The sequence below is a fragment of the Rutidosis leptorrhynchoides genome, chromosome 10 (genome assembly GCF_046630445.1).
Source record: "Rutidosis leptorrhynchoides isolate AG116_Rl617_1_P2 chromosome 10, CSIRO_AGI_Rlap_v1, whole genome shotgun sequence".
Classification (NCBI taxonomy): Eukaryota; Viridiplantae; Streptophyta; class Magnoliopsida; order Asterales; family Asteraceae; genus Rutidosis; species Rutidosis leptorrhynchoides.
Window position 1 is genome coordinate 260,921,401 of NC_092342.1, and position 20,237 is coordinate 260,941,637.

Genomic DNA, 20,237 nt, shown 5'->3' on the forward strand with positions numbered 1-20,237 from the left:
TTGTTGGCTCTCAGCAAGGTTCGAGTTTAGTTAGTTTTAGCTTTGTTAATTTACTTCGAGCCGTGTTTATGCTCATTTCATTTCTTGTATCTTGTTTATCTTTTTTTTTTCGAGAAAAAATTTGTTATAAGAATCTCGTTTTTTCGTAAAAAAAAAAATTGTAATTTAATCTATTGATGCATTAATTTAATTTTCCTTTCTCTAAATTTATAAAAAAAAGAAGAGTTACCCATGAAAAACGATGTCGTTTTACAAAGTGTCATTACATCCATAAGGTTTCTGTGTGTCACCAAACAAACAAATAAACAAACAAACACCGCCCTGCCTCCGTTCCCAATTTCAAATCCCGAAGGTTTCATTACTCAATTCCTGTCAAATTTCACACACAAATTTTCCATATCTGTATCCATCTACATCTACCATCATCTATGTCAGATACAGAAGAAGAAGAAGAAATAGTTGTTTCCGATGATCAGAAAACCGACATTGCCAAATGGTTTCTTCTCAATTCTCCACCTGGTGAAATCCAATACGTTGCTAAAGGTAACACATCCTTTTTAAATTTAATTATTGATTATTAATTGATATGCATTTTATTTATCACTGATGTTTCTGATATCAATTTCACAGACCTGAGATCGGTTCTGAACGATGAAAATGTGTATCGATTAGCTGCATCACAAACATTTCCTGTTTACAACAAATCTCATATTGTTTGTATCCAGTTCCCTAATCGAAGCGGTGAGGTAAGCTTTTTTTTCCCCCTTAATTTGCAGTCAATTATATGAGTTTTTTTTAATTTTTATTTTGACTTTAGAATTTCGGTTTAGGTTTTACTTTACTTGATCTGTTAGGTTTATAGGTCGTAAATTATACTGTAACTATGCTGATTATATGTGGGACCTTGTATTTATTTACTTTTAAAGCACACTGCAAATTAAGTCGGTTTTGTACATCTGTTTTCATTTCGTATTCAGTTTTTGATTTCAACAATATGTTGTAATATTGCCCAAGTGAATCTGTTTGCTTCTTCTATGATTGCTGCGTAACTTCCTATATCGGTTAATAAGTTTTTAAGAGGGAAATAGGTGATGGAAAACCGTGTGTACTTTTCATATCAGATAACGCAGCGGATAGTTAAAAAAAAAAATAAATATAATCTATATTACAAAACATGCACACGATTGACGGTTCCACCAAGATCCAATTACACCACTAATAATTGTCAAAATATATAAATTCACAAAGTGAGTAAACGATATACCTTTCCTGAAGAAACGGATTGTAGGAGAGAAACTTACGATCAATAGTATGACCGTCTCTTTGGATAGTACACACTACACTTCAAACGACTGTCAATGGATGCTAGTCCAAACTCAAGTTACGAATTAATCAACTCTTGATTAATTGAGCTGGGTACTTTGGTTTCGTACAGCAAAAATAAAACAATGGTTTTGAGAGAGATGATTGATTTTTCTTTCCCTTTTTTTTGTTGTGTGTTTTCTTTTAGACAAGTCAAAAGATGTGTGTATATATCTAAGATCTGTACCAATGAGACACCATTGTTGTTTTATATATTCCCTTCTTTTCAACTACTCCAACACAACTAACTCCAAAATGTTTTTTTATGATACTTATATTTCAAAACAAATAATAAGATAGACCATAATTGTAAACCAACTCCTCTATATTAATTTTGCTGACCAAGTTGTTTAAACATATAACTTAATTATAATTAACTAATTAATTACAAATTAATTAATTAATCAATTCATAATTAAATATTTTAACTTATTTTGTTACTTGAGTAATATATATACATCATATATATATATATATATATTTAATTTGACGTCTAGGTGTATATGTGTGTGACCCCGAAGGCTCAAATAAATTTAGCCATATAGTTATATGTTGTACCTTGCACATTAATCCTACAGACTCCCACTTGTGCATGGTACAACCCCAGATAACTATACAAACAATGGATAGCGTCTAGCAACACGCCATTGTCCCTAAATTCACGTGAGGATAGTTTCTCAGAACTGCTTATAGTAAGTGTTAAATGTCATTCGTCCTTTTATTTCAGATACTTTAGTTAAACTTGAGATATGGATCATCGGTCATTCTCATTTGTTTAACACTTTTATTTCTCGATCCTAGAACTGAATTAGATCACCAAATTAATTAAGTAGCATCTTAATTACATCTGGGTGCGGCCACACAAATATCTTATTCATTCATCGAGGAGCTCAAAAGTATCTAACTCCAAACATTTTGGAGGAACAAATCCTATATTGCATACACGTGTCTCTCACGAGCTTTACATTATACCCGATAATGGCCTTTATTACAGCCTTATTCAGGACAGCATTTAACCATATCAAAGTACAATATTTCACACATCAAAACCGGCGTGCATCTCAAGTCTAAGGACATAAAAACATAATCACTAAAAGATTCACTACTGACAACCATCCATGCAGTGATATCTCGGTTGGGTCATTCCAATATTCATCATCAATGAATACATATGAATTTTGGTCTCTACAAGTTAACTATTTATCATCAATAAATATAAACCAAAACTTCATATTAATCTTAATTCATGTTATTCCCATAACATGATCGATTATGGAGATTTTGAATAATCAACAATTACTCATGGATTAAACATGCTAATATAGAACATAGTGATATAAATGAAAATGATCATACCATCAATATATCAATTCATTATGATAAAACTGTTTAATGTTCCAAAAATATCCAAATACTAAATTACAAATTAAAAAGATCAGCAGCATAACGAAGTCCAATACTACTAGCATGATCATCATGCTTGTTGTGTGTCATGGGCTTCGTGAACGGGTCAGCCACATTATCATCTGTATGAACCTTAAGAATACTAATATCATTCCTCTCAACGACTTCTTGAATGTAGTCAAACTTTCGAAGAATGTGTCTGCTACCTTTACGTACACGTGATTCTTTCGCAAGTATAATAGCACTTGAATTATCACAGTACATTTCCATAGGGGATTCAATGCTGGGAACTACTCCGAGTTCAGCAATAAACTTCCTAATCCAGACAGCTTCTTGAGCAGCTTCTGAAGCAGCAATGTATTCTGCTTCCGTTGTAGACTGTGCAACTGTGGTCTGCTTTGAGCTTCTCCAATCAACTGCCCCGCCATTCATGACAAAGACATACCCTGACTAGGATCGGGAATCATCTCGATCAGTTTGGAAGCTAGCATCTGTATAACATCTAATACTCAACTCTTCTTCCAAACCACCGTAAACCAAGAACATATCTTTAGTTCTCCGCAAATACTTAAGAATGCTCTTAACAGCAATCCAATGTTCTTCACCTGGATTCTGTTGATAACGACTCGTCAAACTCAAAGCTAACGAGACATCAGGTCTAGTACATAACATAGCATACATAATGGATCCTATAGCCGAAGCATAAGGAACACATTTCATTCGTCTTATCTCATCAGGTGTGATAGGACTTTGAGACTTGCTCAAGGTTATGCCCTTTTGCATGGGCAATGCTCCGCGCTTGGAGTTTTGCATGTTAAATCTTCGTAAGATTTTGTCAATGTATGTACTTTGACTCAAACCAATAAGCCTTTTGGATCTATTTCTATAGATCCTGATTCCTAAAATATACTTAGCTTCTCCAAGATCTTTCATGGCAAAACATTTTCCAAGCCAAGATTTGACATCTTGCAAAGTTGGAATGTCATTTCCAATAAGTAGTATGTCATCAACATACAAGATCAAGAAGACAACTTTGCTCCCACTAGCTCTAATGTAAACACAGGGCTCATCTTGGTTTTGAGAAAAACCAAACTCTTTGATTTTCTGATCAAACTTAAGATTCCAGCTCCTGGATGCTTGCTTTAATCCATAAATGGATTTTAGAAGCTTGCATACTTTATTAGGATGCTTTGGATTTACAAACCCTTCCGGCTGAACCATATATACGTCCTCACTTAGGTCGCCATTTAGGAAAGCGGTTTTCACATCCATTTGCCATATTTCATAATTATGAAAAGCTGCTATGGCAATAAGTATCCTAATTGACTTAATGCTCGCGACTGGTGAATAAGTTTCCTCATAATCAATTCCTTGAGTTTGAGTATAACCTTTTGCCACCAATCGAGCCTTAAAAGTGTTTACATTACCGTCCATGTCAGCCTTCTTCTTGTAGACCCATTTACACCCAACTGGTTTACAATTGGGTGGAAGATCAATCAAGTCCCATACTTGATTTTCTTTCATGGACTGCATCTCTGTATTCATAGCATCTCCCCATTTTTCAGATTCTAAACCTGATATGGCCTCACGGTAGCTAGAGGGTTCATCATAATCCCCTAGATGAGATTCATCTGAATTAATTAGAAGATTTAACTTCTCAGGTCGATGAGGAGTTCTATTAGATCTACGAATTATAGGTGCAACACGTTCTGGCTCATCAATAATGTGCTCAGCTTCAACGTGTGGATAACTAGTGCCTTCAAAAGGTATGTTACCTTGTGATTCTTGAATTTCTTCAAGATCTACTTTACTCCCACTGACTTCTTGTAAGAGAAGATCTCTTTCAAAGAATTCAGCAAACCGAGCAGTAAACACTTTGTTTTCAGCTTGGTAGTAAAAGTAGTAACCCATTGTTTCCTTTGGGTATCCCACAAAGTGACATTTGATACCTCTGGGTTCTAACTTGTTTGAAGTGTCACGTTTCACATACGCTTCACAACCCCAGACTTTCAAATAAGACAACTTAGGACTCTTTCCATGCCATAACTCATATGGTGTCTTATCTACCTTCTTGGTTGGAACCATATTGAGTATGCGTGCAGCAGACTCTAATGCATAACCCCAAAAAGACATCGGTAGAGTAGTTAGACTCATCATAGATCGAACCATATCAAGTAAAGTTCGATTCCTCCGCTCCGACACACCATTGTGCTGTGGTGTATAAGGTGGAGTGAATTGTGAGACAATCCCACAATTCTTCAGGTGGTCCAAAAACTCTTGACTCATATATTCCCCTCCCCGATCAGAACGAAGGGCTTTAATGGTCTTTCCAAGTTGATTCTCTACTTCATTTTGGAAGATTTTGAACGTTTCAAAAACTTCATGTTTATGTTTCAGCAAGTAAACATAACCATATCTACTATAATCATCAGTAAATGTAACGAAGTATGTTTCACCATTTCTAGACATAGTTCTAAAAGGGCCACATACATCAGTATGTATTAGTCCTAAAAGATCTTTAGCTCTTTCACCTAAACCGGAGAAAGGAGCCTTTGTCATCTTTCCACATAAACACGACTCGCATACATCAAATGACTCAGAGCCAGTTGATTCCAAAATCCCATCAGATTGGAGTTTTGAAATGCGTTGTTTGTTTATATGACCAAGACGACAATGCCATAGATAGGTATTATTCAAGTCTTTCTTGACTCGTTTGGCAGTACATATATATACAGAATTATTATTTGAAATTACACCATGCATATCAATTTCAAAAATACCATCACGTGGAATAGCATTAAAATAAAATACATTATTCTTAGAAACTGAAATACCAAAGTGCATAAATGTAAGTTCAAAACCAACATTTTTCAAAAGAGAAACTGAAATTACATTGCTCGTAATACTAGGAGCATAATGACATTGTTCCAACAAAACAATAAGACCACTAGGTAGAGTAAGCTCATAGGTTCCAATAGCTTCAACAGCAGCTCGAGCCCCATTGCCCACTCTTAAGTCTAGTGTGTCTTTCTTCAGTCTCTTACTTCTTCTCATTCCCTGCATATTGTTACAGATGTGAGTACCACAACCAGTATCAAAAATCCAGGAATCACTAGAAAAAGTATATAACTGTATATGAAATATACCTGACTTGCTGGTCTGACCAGCTTTGCCTTTTCTCAACTCAGATAGGTATGAAGGACAGTTCCTCCTCCAGTGGCCAACCTTTCCACAGTGGAAACAGTCGGCGTCTTTAGCTGGGTTTTCTTTCTTGGGGGGTGGTGGAATTTTCTTCTTAGCAATTGACTTGCCTTTTCCTTTTCCCCAAGTTTTCGGCTTATTCTTCTTCACCTTACCATCCCTAATCATTAGGATACCTGGATTGGAAACCTTAGATGGAATATTCTGTTCAGCAGTTTTAAGCATCGAATGCACCTCTGCCAGAGATTTCTCCCAACCTTGCATATTGTAATTCATCACAAATTGGTCATACGATTTTGGTAGTGAATTCAAAACCGTGTTCACAGCCAAGTTAGGCGGCAAGGTAGTTCCAAGTTTTTCCAATCGGTCAATGTAGCTTTTCATTTTCAAGACATGAGAGCTCACTGACTGACCTTCCTCCATTTTGCATGTTTGAAGAAGCTTATAAGTTTCATACAACTCTTGACTAGCTTGTTTCTGAAACATATTTTTCAGCTCAGTCATCATATCATATGCTGTACGATCTTCCATTTCCTTTTGGAGGTCAGGAGTCATACTAGCAAGCATGATTAAAGCTATCTTCTCTTGCTCATCGAACAACTTCCGATAAGCAGTTTGTTGAGCAGCAGTAGCTGTCTCAGGAGGAGCATCGGGTAAGGGTTCTTCAATTTTGTTCAACTTCCCTTCATATTTGAGAACGATTCTCAAGTTGCGCTGCCAGTCTAGGAAGTTTGAACCATTGAGTTTCTCCTTCTCCAACAAAGAACGGAGATTGTTTTGGTTTACGTTTTGATTGTTTGACATCTACATAAGAACAAGATTCAATTTAGTATTTTCGATATAAAACTTTAATAAATTAACTACCCAAGTTTTATATATTTTAAAAAACAATTAATTTACGAAAGCCTAAGATCCACATAGAGGTTCCATAACTACATCTGTTGATCAGCTAGTAGTTATAGAGTCTATTGGTAGGTAGCGGTTACCAATTGCATTACAAGTGCAACTCTTAGATCTTTATGGGACTCAGAAATATGTGTAGTTCAACAAACCACTATTATCTACTAGCATGTTTGTCCCATCCTTGCCTCGAACTCAGGTCTCACCGTGAATACGATTAAGTCGTCCAATTTGAAAACAGTGGAAATTCAGCCTAGTCTCACTCGTAACTGAAAATCCACCTCGTGGCTATAATTCGATTAGGTCTCACCGTAATCAAAAAATAACGAGGAGTGTTTGCAAGCTCATTGGATGGCATGACTTAAATTTGACGGGTATTTTGAAAAAGTTTGTGTTAACGAATAATGCATGCACACAAGATTCGCTACACTATTTGTTAAAAATCATTTTAACCAATTTTATATATGTCGATCGTGTTTATGCGTCTAGTTTGTTATTTTATTTTATATATAAAAGTTACAAATACACATTGTGTATCGTTTTAAAACAATTTTAAAAGATGTCGCCCATATATATTATTTGAGTTTCAAAAAAAAAAAAAAAAACATTTAACTTTAAACTCGTTAGAGTTTAACTTTTTAAAATCATCAATTTTAATCTTGAAACTCGTTACCGGTTTTATTTGATGTTTTCATCAAAAACATTTAGCATATATATTCTAATCAACAATTATATATAAATGCAAAAATAAAACACAACCATGCATCACACACACATAGCCTAGCCCAAAAATCCTATGCTTGATCCCATGAGCCGACATGGGATCAAGAGGTCAAACTAAGGGTAATATCGTAGCTCCCACTTAATTCAAGAATTATGTGAAAACTTAACAAAACGCCATCGTTGTCAATTTGACCTGTTCGTCATCTTCTAAGCCAAAAGCATGTTGTATTGTATCTTCAATCTTCATCTTGTTACATTTATTTAAATTTGAAATTACAACTAAACTAATACTTTTACAAATTGAAATAAACTTAAATACAATACTATGAAAAAGAAAAATAAATATAATACAATTTTGGCTTCAAAATGGCCTTATAATACAAATAATCAACATGACACAATATTGTTGTAATCAACAATCACAACAATCATACATAGGCCGGGACATTATGGGCTATGTGTGCAATCACAATTCTAATAACTACATTATTAAAAACTACATATGGCTTGTCCATGGTTACAATGCATGTGTACAACCATGGAATGAAATAAACAACAATTATTCAAGCCATAATAAATAAATTCAAAATTTATAACAGTGATATTTTTCAGATCTTATTTGTGCGTCATGAGATTTAATTTAAAACAAACATGTTGAAATTGTAAAAATTTTTTTTTTTACTTTTTACCATCTCACAAAACTAGATCTGAGAAAATCACGTGACAATTAAAATGGTGTAAAAGCGGCTCGGATACCACTGATGGAAAACCGTGTGTACTTTTCATATCAGATAACGCAGCGGATAGTTAAAAAAAAAAATAAATATAATCTATATTACAAAACATGCACACGATTGACGGTTCCACCAAGATCCAATTACACCACTAATAATTGTCAAAATATATAAATTCACAAAGTGAGTAAACGATATACCTTTCCTGAAGAAACGGATTGTAGGAGAGAAACTTACGATCAATAGTATGACCGTCTCTTTGGATAGTACACACTACACTTCAAACGACTGTCAATGGATGCTAGTCCAAACTCAAGTTACGAATTAATCAACTCTTGATTAATTGAGCTGGGTACTTTGGTTTCGTACAGCAAAAATAAAACAATGGTTTTGAGAGAGATGATTGATTTTTCTTTCCCTTTTTTTTGTTGTGTGTTTTCTTTTAGACAAGTCAAAAGATGTGTGTATATATCTAAGATCTGTACCAATGAGACACCATTGTTGTTTTATATATTCCCTTCTTTTCAACTACTCCAACACAACTAACTCCAAAATGTTTTTTTATGATACTTATATTTCAAAACAAATAATAAGATAGACCATAATTGTAAACCAACTCCTCTATATTAATTTTGCTGACCAAGTTGTTTAAACATATAACTTAATTATAATTAACTAATTAATTACAAATTAATTAATTAATCAATTCATAATTAAATATTTTAACTTATTTTGTTACTTGAGTAATATATATACATCATATATATATATATATTTAATTTGACGTCTAGGTGTATATGTGTGTGACCCCGAAGGCTCAAATAAATTTAGCCATATAGTTATATGTTGTACCTTGCACATTAATCCTACAATAGGTGGTTGCAAATGCATGCTTAATTTTTTTCAGTAGATGTGAGAAATGGGGTAGATGTATGCAGAAATCTTCAATCGTTATTATTGTTTGCAATCTTCAAAACTCAAACTTTTATCGATCTCTGCAGGTGCTGATATCATCATTTAGTGAGATTAGTGAGGATGAATATCTTGATCCTAGGACGGCACAAGTGGCAAAGGTTGATCATGTTAGACAAGTAAGTTTTACAAGCGAGTGATTGTTGTATCTAGCATTTTATACTTGAGCAAAGTTTAATTATATTATTATTTTCAACCTAGTTTGCTAAAACACTTTTAGCATACTTGAGCTATCTAACCATATTGGCCATACTATTAATAACTAGGAAATATTGTTCTTATATCATGTATTAGGATCTGGTGTCATGTTCTAGATTAGGTACTAGGATTTATAATGAGTTTATGAAGTTGTAAGTTTTCAACTTATGATCTGGTTAAGAAAGACTGTTCCTGTATATAAGTTTAATGTTTTGAATATAATCATTTCACATGAAGCAACAAAGTTTTCAAGGGCCAAATTCTTATCTTCCAACATGATAAGGTGCATGAGAGATGAACAAACTCCTCCTATCAGTCAAAACTCATGTATGTGTATTACCAAACTTGTTTAATGAGGTATTACTATTTTTCGTATGAAATATGTATCTGAATATGTAATGTGTAAGAAGAAACCCTTTATTTGACGTGGAGTTTAATAAGTTATTATTATTGAGTTGATCACATTGCTTAGAGTATATGCTTACTTGCTTAGCTTAATGCGTGTAGAGTTATTGCTAAGAAGAAGATATAAGTATTGACCTTAATCATACCTTGAGTCTCTAAGTATGAAGTTATACCCTAAGCGCTAGCTATTAAATTCTGAACGTGCAATACTTGTGAAGTTTATATTAGTTTGAACTCAAACATTTTAGAATAATTGAACTAATCATTATGTTAACTTCTGTCTTTGTTACTTCATTCATTTTGGAATTTATAAGGCATGTTAAATTTGTTCAGATTTGTACACAAATGAGACCAGCTAGAGATGATGAGCTTCCATCCCGTTATGTGGAAGAGTATCGGTGATCTTCTTGTCTTGATATTTCTTAATCTTTAACCGTCTTTCAAGAATTTGAATCTTATAACTCACTTACAATCATGTCACTAGTTATTGTATCTTAATATTTACTCTATTTATTACATTGGGTTGTTGCAGATGTGCTTTGGATGCTGAAATTTCCAAGTATGTTGGAGACGCTTATTCAAAAGGTGTCTTTTCAGTTTACTGTACAAGTGGAAAAGAAACTGAAGAACCTGGGTTCGATTTTGAGCTTCTTGTGGTGATTACTGCCACTCGACATAGCCCACAAAACTTTTGGTTAGTTAAGATAGTTTAATTATTTCCCCGTTCATTTTTTACACATCATAAGTCATAATATAACTATTAATTTGCTACCCTATATACATTAGATGTAAAACTTATGATTAAAGACCCATATGATTTCAAGTTCAATGTGAGCTTGTCAACAAAGCAATTTAGGCGATCGTAAATTTGAATACAAGTCAGGCAATTAAACCCTTTGACCCGCTTGAGCAACTAAGCACATTTTTTTGTAGTAATTTTTTTTTAGCTGTTTGACATGTTATCAACACATTACAACCTCTTCTTCTGTTTTTCAGAAATGCTACGTCCACCCTCTAGTTCACCAAATAACTCCCACTTGGTGACATGGCATGCTACAAATTAGTCAATCAAAGTTTTTCGCTTTAAAATATGTATACATATATACATTTATATACTTATATATTTAAAATTCAACTTTGGTCAACGTCCATCTCGACCCCGTCTCGACCGCGTCTCGAACATCTCGACATTTTTAGGACCCAACCGTCCATTAAAATTTTATGAAATCACATGAAAATTAAACTCTGGATCGATTGCAAATCCGTTTGGACTTATACACCCTCTTATACGAGCTTAACGAAATATTTTCAAGGGCTTGGTATAATCAACAATGGATAATAGATTTTAATTTGAAGAAGAAAGAGTCGTAATAGAGAAAATGAATAAATAATTATTTGTATTTTTATGTGGGTAAGAAAAACCAGAAATAAATGGGAACAAAAATAAATGGTAGCAGTTACAATTAAGCCTACGTGTATTTCCACTTCAGCATGCCATGTGTGGGAGTTTTTTGGTATATTTTTAGTGGCTATATCATTTCTCAATCAAAAAATGGCTACAAACTGAAACGCACGCCGTTAACCGCCTCCATCCACCGTACTCCGTCATGAAACCACTTACGTCATCAATCACCGTCTTCCTTTACTCATCTTCCCGCCATCTCATCCGCCGCACCGTAGTCTCACATTTCTCAACCTCCTCACTTGACTCCACATCATATCATTCATCTTCTAGACGCAATTTCAGATGATTACAGAAACGTTAGGGTTTCAGTATGGTGGGACTTGGAAAATTGTCAAGTGCCGTGTACTGTTAATGCGTTTAAAGTGACTCAATTAATAACTACTGCTGTTAGAAATGTTGGTATTAAAGGACCTGTTCAGATCACTGCGTTTGGTGATGTTTTTCAATTATCTAGGGCAAATCAAGAGGCTTTATCTGCTACAGGAATTAATCTTACTCACATTCCTGGTTCGTGTTCTCCTTATTTCGTTGTATATCAAATTTGTATGTATATACGGAGTATATGTTTTCGTATTCTGTTGTTAGAAATTAAGCTCATGACATTCCTTATACATTAGTTTCTAGGGTTTACTTGATGATGTTCTATGATTGCTAATTATAGTGATTTTTTAACTCTATTAGATCATGACTTTAGATTCCACCTGAGTGATCAACTGGTTACTGAAAGTAATGATTGCTGTTTGATTTTGTTTACATGATTCATTTAAAGAATTTTGCTCTAATCTTATTTGAGATGTTTACAGTGAGTAATTATGATGTTTTGTTTGTTTTGTATAGGGGGGAAGAACAGTGCTGACAGGTCTCTTTTGGTGGACCTTATGTATTGGGTCTCTCAAAACCCACCACCTGCACATCTTTTTCTAATTTCCGGAGACCGAGATTTCGCCAGCACTTTACACAGGTTACGAATGAACAATTACAACATATTACTCGCAAGTACCGAAAATGCCCCTGCAGTTCTCTGTAGTGCTGCAAGTATTATGTGGCAGTGGACTTCATTAGATGGACCTTATGCTTCTTGGTATGGCCATTATCGGGTCCCGCTTGAAGACCCTTATACGGTTTGTAATCATGTTTCTAACCGAACTTCTTGTGTGCAACCAGAGGAGGTTTCGGGTACAAATTTGGAGTCTAGCGCTCGTCCAATACCGAAGACAGTTGTAGATGTGATAAGAAATATATTGAAATCTTATCCTAAAGGCATGTCAATTACAGAGCTTCGAGCTGAGTTGGGGAAGAGTAATGTTACCATTGATAAGAACTTTTATGGTCATAAGAAGTTTTCTTCATTTTTATGGCCATGCCAAATTTGTTAAAGGTTCAGCCTCAAAGAGATGGTCAACATATAATACGTGGAGTTTGATCGAAAATTCCCGAAACGTGTTTGCCGATTTCCAATACGGCATCTGGTCCTAGTCTGACTACAGAAAGTACAAATGATACAGAAGACGCAGATTCGGTTGTTGCTCTAAAGGAAGATGGATCCCAAAATGCTTCTTTGAACCCTAAGGAGGAAATATTGTCACCATCATCCAAATTAAAAGAAGCAAAAGTTTTTACAGAAGATTCGGATCCGATTGTTGCTTATAAGGAAGATGGACCCCACAATGTTTCTGTGACCAGATTAAATGAAGCAAAACTTTCTACAGAGTCGGACAAAATTGGAGTAAAACATGAAGAACCCCTGAATGTTCAGGGGCAGTCACAAACTTTTGAGAAGGTGAATGAAAGTGAAGTCAACCTTGGTCAACTGTTCCCCGTAAAGATTAATGAACCTGTGACTGAAGCGGGAATATTCAAGTCTATGTGGAGGAAATGGTTTAGGGGTAATGAAGGTGATCAAGAAAAGATATGTCATACTGATGATGACCTTTCTACTTCGGGAAAAAGGACTGACACGGTAAAAGATGGAAACTTTAAGTGTCTGAAGTGGATAAGGTGTCCCCATCTTCTTCTATATCAAGTAATGCAGAAGTTGAAGATGCAAAAGTTGGTTCGAAAACGGCAGAAAATATTGATAAAGTTAGCAAGCCTCGTGGTATGTTTGACAAGATAGTGAGATGGTGTAAATTTTGGGCAAGTGATGAGAACGATGGTGATTCGAATGCAGAATTCAGTAAAAATAGTAAAGAGATATCAAGTTATTCAGAGGAGCAAGAGCTATTTACGGAGTCTTTTTGGAATGACTTGTTGGCTTTTTTAGGAACCTCCAAAGGTTCAGACTCAGTTTCGCAGTCCAAGACCAGGTGCATGCTTGTCTATCTTTCTATAGCTGTTTCACTATTTGCTATTATAGTATTGTAATATATATATATATATATATATATATATATATATATATATATATATATATATATATATATATATATATATATATATATAATATATATATATAGTGGTAGGATCAAGAGGGAAGTAACCAATCGGGGGGAAGCGGGGGGAAGCGGGGGGAAGTAAAAACTTTTTTTTTTTTTCGATTTGTGAAAAAACTTTGTTCCCGAACATTATAGATGAGATGAAAATATGAACATTTAGTAGAGACACTTTGTGATAAATGTTTTTATTTTGGCGGAAAACGCTCGAAGAAGTAATATATAACAATTATCGTGCTTTTCGAGCGTATGTTGAGGTTTTAGCTATTGGGGTTTAGATATTAGGGTTTAGATATTAGGGTTTATAGGGTTTAGATATTAGGGTTTAGAAATTTAGGGTTTAGGGTTTAGATTTAGGATTTAGATTGAGTTTTTAACACGAACGGTTTAGAGTTTAGGGTTTAGGGTTTAGGGTTTGGTGTTTTGGATAAACCCAAAACACCAAACCCTAAACCCTAAACCCTAAACCCCAAACTCTAAATCGGGCTAAATTTTACTTCACAAAACATGAAAAAAAAAAAACGTTCATATTCTTCGCGAACAATATTATCTTGAATGTTATTTTTGTCGATTGTTTTCCCGCCTAAATAATAACATTCATCACGAAGTGTCTCTTCTAAATGTTCATATTTTTCGTGTGTTCTTGATGCCGGAAAAAAAAATTCCAAAAAAAACGAAAAAAAAAAAAAATTTTGCTTCCCCCCGATTGGTTACTTCCCCATTGATCCTGCCCCTATATATATATATATATATATATATATATATATATATAGGAGGGAGATCAAGGGATAAGTGACTTTTTTGGGATAAGGGGATAAGTAAAATGATATATTTATATCTTTTTTATTAGAGCTCCAATTTAAAAAAAAAAAAAATTTCCGTGATCTACTGACATTGTGTAGATTCAGAATTTTTTTTTTTTTTGTTCTTTTTTTTTTTCAACAGGAGCTTAAAATGCACCTGATGCATGTTAACGTTTTTTTGTGGTTTTTTTGAGTTTTTTAAGGATTTAGCCCGATTTAGAGTTTAGGGTTTAGGGGTTAGGGGTTAGGGTTGAGGGTTTACGGAGTAAACCCGAAAACCCTCAACCCTAACCCCTAACCCCTAAACCTTAAACTCTAAACCGTTCGTTTAAAACTCGTTCTAAAACCTTAATTTCTAAACCCTAATTTCTAAACCCTAATTACTAAACCATAAACACTGTTTTTTTTTTAATCAAAAGTCATTTTTTCTTTGTTTTTTTGTTAAGATGCATCTGCGGCATGAAAGGCAGTTAACATGCATCAAACAACATCAAAACTGCGGTTAACATGCATCAAATGCATCTTAACGCTCCAGTTGAAAATTTTTTTTTTTTTTTTCCTGAATCTGCACACTGAAAATAGATACCAGCAATTTTTTTTTTTAAATCGGAGCTGTAGAACTCGAGATATAAAAATCACAAAATCACTTATCCCCTTATCCCACCAACACCCACTTAGCGCTGGATCCTTACCCTATATATATATATATATATATATATATATATATATATATATATATATATATATATATATATATATATATATATATATATATATAGTGGTAGGATCAAGAGGGAAGTAACCATTCGGGGGGAAGCGGGGGGAAGCAAAAACCTTTTTTTTTTTTTCGTTTTTTGAAAAAACTTTTCACGAACATTATAGATGAGATGAAAATATGAACATTTAGTAGAGACACTTTGTGATAAATGTTTTTATTTTGGCGGGAAAACGCTCGAAGAAGTAATATATAACAATTATCGTGTTTTTCGAGCGTATTTTGAGGTTTTAGCTATTGGGGTTTAGATATTAGGGTTTAGATATTAGGGTTTATAGGGTTTAGATATTAGGGTTTAGAAATTTAGGGTTTAGGGTTTAGATTTAGGATTTAGATTAAGTTTTTAACACGAACGGTTTAGAGTTTGGGGTTTAGGGTTTAGGGTTTAGGGTTTGGTGTTTTGGGTTTATGGAATAAACCCAAAACACCAAACCCTAAACCCTAAACTCTAAATCGGACTAAATTTTACTTCACAAAACATGAAAAAAAACGTTCATATTCTTCACGAACAATATTATCTTGAATGTTATTTTTGTCGATCGTTTTCCCGCGTAAATAATAACATTCATCACGAAGTGTCTCTTCTAAATGTTCATATTTTCGTGTGATCTTGATGCCGGAAATTTTTTTTTTCAAAAAAAACGAATTTTTTATTTTTATTTTTTGCTTCCCCCCGCTTCCCCCCGATTGGTTACTTCCCCATTGATCCTGCCCCTATATATATATATATATATATATATATATATATATATATATATATATATATATATATATATATATATATATATATATATATATATATATATATATATATATATATAGTGGTAGGATCAAGAGGGAAGTAACCATTTGGGGGGAAGCGGGGGAAGCAATTTTTTTTTTTTTTTTTTTTTCGTTTTTTGAAAAAACTTTGTTTACGAACATTATAGATTGGATGAAAATATGAACATTTAATAAAGTCACTTTGTGATAAATGTTTTTATTTTGGCGGGAAAACGCTCAAAGAAGTAATATATAACAATTATCGTGTTTTTCGAGCGTATGTTGAGGTTTTAGATATTAGGGTTTAGATTTTAGGGTTTAGATATTAGGGTTTATAGGGTTTAGATATTAGGGTTTAGAAATTTAGGGTTTAGGGTTTAGATTTAAGATTTAGATTGAGTTTTTAACACGAACGGTTTAGAGTTTAGGGTTTAGGGTTTGGTGTTTTGGGTTTATGAACCCAAAACACCAAACCCTAAACTCTAAATCGGGCTAAATTTTACTTCACAAAACATGGAAAAAAAACGTTCACATTGTTCACGAACAATATTATCTTGAATGTTATTTTTGTCTATCGTTTTTCCGCCTAATTAATAACATTCATCACGAAGTGTCTTTTCTAATTAATAACATTCGTTTTTTCAAAAAACTAATTTTTTTTTTTTTTTTTGCTTCCCCCCGCTTCCCCCGATTGGTTACTTCTCCATTGATCCTGCCCATATATATATATATATATATATATATATATATATATATATATATATATATATATATATATATATATATATATATATATATATATATATATATATATATATATATATATATGTATATAGGGTTTAGATACTTTGTGATGAATGTTATTATTTTGGCGGGAAAACGATCGACAAAAATAACATTCAAGATAATATTGTTCGTGAAGAATGTTAACGTTTTTTTTCTTCCATTTTTTGTGAAGTAAAATTTAGCCCGATTTAGAGTTTAGGGTTTAGGGTTTGGTGTTTTGGGTTTATTCCATAAACCCAAAACACCAAACCCTAAACTCTAAACCGTTCGTGTTAAAAACTCAATCTAAATCCTAAATCTAAACCCTAAATCTAAACCCTAAACCCTAAATTTCTAAACCCTAATATCTAAACCCTAATGTCTAAAACCTAAACATACGCTCGAAAAACATGATAATTGTTATATATTACTTCTTCGAGCGTTTTCCCGCCAAAATAATAACATTCATCACGAAGTATCTTTTCTAAATGTTCTTATTTTCATCCAATCTTTAATGTTCGTGAACAAAGTTTTTTTCAAAAAACGAAAAAAAAAAAAAATTATGCTTCCCCCCGCTTCCCCCGATTGGTTACTTCCTTCCCTCTTGATCCTACCACTATATATATATATATATATATATATATATATATATATATATATATATATATAATAGGACGGTATAGATTCAAAGAAGCATGCGTTTATTATCTAATAGGCTTCTTACTATTGATTTAAATCATTTTCCATTACTCAATACACTCATTTTCGCCTGTGAGGTTCTAAATTTTAATAAAAGATTATGTATGAAAGACCAGCTTTAACCTTTAATACTGTTACTAATAGGTATGTAGGTCTCTTTACAAATGTAGGTATATTTAAATTAATTAGAATGATAAAATAGGTAAGTTGCTCAGCTTTTGTGGCTCTAATTTGATTATCAACTCCACTGCCATATTATCTATACTCGTTCGGTGATAGGTTGTTGGCAAAATAGGCTATCTTTCTAATCAGTAACCTGGGATATTACATAGGCATATAAACAACATCATGTGAATGTGCAGCTTTAGCTTTTGTGGTCTCATACCATAGGCGGACCATGGTTGTAAAAGCCTCCCTACTAGTCCTCGATTAGTCAGGATTTTGAGATGGTCCGATTGGTTCCCGACGACCGATATATTAGGTCAAAGTTGGCAAAAGTCCAATTTAGTATGTCAAAGTCGTATTATTAGTTCAAAATCGGATTTATTTGGTAAAAATTCGTAAAAGTAGGTCGAATACAGTCAAAGTTCGTCATCATCCGACTACTCCAACTTGGCTTATTAGTCCCTACATGGTCCCGGGTCGACTAGTCCTCGACTTGAGGTAGACTATGTTCTCAAAAAAAAAAAAAAAAAAACCCACATGTTTTAAGGTGACCTTGTCTTTTGAATAAGTGTTATATATTTTGATAACTAAACATAATGCTTTGATTCTTGATTTTCCATGAAGTATGTATTTTCTGTATAAACCAGTACAGTGGTTATTCCAAAAACCACTATGGTACGTTCTTGCAAAGCAATCGTGCGGACACTTTTAACGAACGTGTACATAAATATTCAGCAGTAGCAGTTTGTTAATGTGCACTAGATGATAGCTATCACACGAGTCATATCACATACGACATATCCTTAGACTTGTATGCGATGTATTTTGACTGGAGTACCAGTTTTTTCATTTAGTGTACAATAATAGTTACAAAATGTGTACAAATGTGTTCCTATATGACATAACTGATTGACTGGCGTATGCATTAATATGTATTTCAAATCATTCTTCATTTTAATTTTAATTACAATCATGGCACTAATTGATTATTTTGTGTGCATGTTTGTTCCAATTATAGGCAGGAGATGGTGCAAAAGTTGCTACAATTCGGACCTTCTCAACTTCAATCTTTAACCGAAAGCCATATAACACACCTCGTAAACTTGCTAACTACAGAGAAAAATGGATAGCCGAAACCCCATCCCAGACTTATCCTTTCAGACTCGTTGCACCTTCTACAATCAGTTCTTCCAACAAACCTTCATCTTCAAAAGATGCCGATAGCAATTCACAAGGGCAAAACGGTAAAACTGGAGTTTCTTCGCTTCACATGAAGAATAACGTCCCGCCCAAAAACCGAAGTCAAATAATAAGTGACTGTCAGAAGCTTGCAAATGAGGTTGTCGAACAATATCCGCAAGGTTTTCAAATAAGCAACTTTAAAAAATCATTCCTTGAAAAATACGGTTATAATTTGGAAGTTCAACAACTTGGTTACCAGAAGCTCGCATCGCTTCTTCAGATAATGCACGGGATCAAGTTAGAGTCGAATTGTATTTTTTGTCTAGGGATCGGTTGAAAAGATCAAGTTTAAACAATGATGATGATACTCGATGGGAAGAATTGGGTCCCATTGCTGAAACGAAAACTAAACAAGATGATGATTTTGAACCCGTTTCTGATAATGACCTGTCTGATTCAGAGGAAGAGAGTTCTGTAGCAAGAATACAAAGTCAAAGTCAACCCAAGCGAACTCAACAAGAAAGCTCGTTACTTCAGATACTCGATTCATGGTATAGCAATAAAGAGGAAAGCAACAGCTGCAGGATATCGTCAGATGGGTCTGATGAGAGTTTTGATGTTTTGAATGATTACAAAAAGTATGATCTAAAGCAAAAGCCGTTGAGACGTTACTCGTTTGTGGAAGATAAATCCAAGGATGATAAAGAAGACTTGATTAATGGTATTTTGGGTAGCTTGAATAAGTCTGGAAATAGGTCAGCAAAGTCTAAAATGGAGGGATGAAATGTAGTAAGATATTAATGAGGAAAAAGGGTCTCAACGGTAAAGTCTAAGACGGTCAACAACGCTAAAAACGGTAAAAAACGCTCAAAGACGGAAAAAAAGGGTCAAAGACGGAAAAAAACGGAAAAAAATGGAAAAAGGGTCAAAGACCGGAAAAAGGTCAACTTTATATTTAGTTATATATATATATATATATATATATATAATGAGTTAAGCATATAGTGGATTTCTCTTTCTTTCGATTGAGCGTCGGTACTTTTTGAGTCTCTCTCCGTAGGCGTGCAAAACAGGGATGGCGTAGTTCATTAGTGCTTTCCCGAGGATGTCTGTGCGTGCTCTCCCGTCTTTAGTCTTTCTCGGCGTCAACCCCAAATACGAAAATATATATATATATATATATATATAGAGTCATAATAACAGGGAAGTGATTTTTAGGGGAAGAGAGAAGTTAATAATCTCACCCTTCATTTTTTATCTAACAGTCCAGATTTATCTCCTTTCCCGTGT

The 20,237-nt window shown here is 33.8% G+C and overlaps 1 protein-coding gene and 1 pseudogene across 2 annotated transcripts; both read left to right on the forward strand.

Annotated features, from left to right (window-relative positions):
* Positions 1-428: 428 nt before the first annotated feature.
* Positions 429-10,883, forward strand: LOC139873367 (F-actin-capping protein subunit alpha-like). Of its 2 annotated transcripts, XM_071861296.1 has the most exons (6): positions 429-543; positions 631-746; positions 9,326-9,415; positions 10,233-10,297; positions 10,432-10,593; positions 10,686-10,883. In XM_071861296.1, coding segments are annotated over exons 1-6 (549 nt in total). In that variant the 3' UTR covers positions 10,687-10,883. The 2 variants fall into 2 exon arrangements, with proteins under 2 accessions (XP_071717397.1, XP_071717396.1); XM_071861295.1 differs by having other exon boundaries at positions 10,432-10,883.
* A 512-nt stretch (positions 10,884-11,395) lies between these two features.
* Positions 11,396-19,748, forward strand: LOC139871004 (uncharacterized; annotated as a pseudogene).
* Positions 19,749-20,237: the final 489 nt, after the last annotated feature.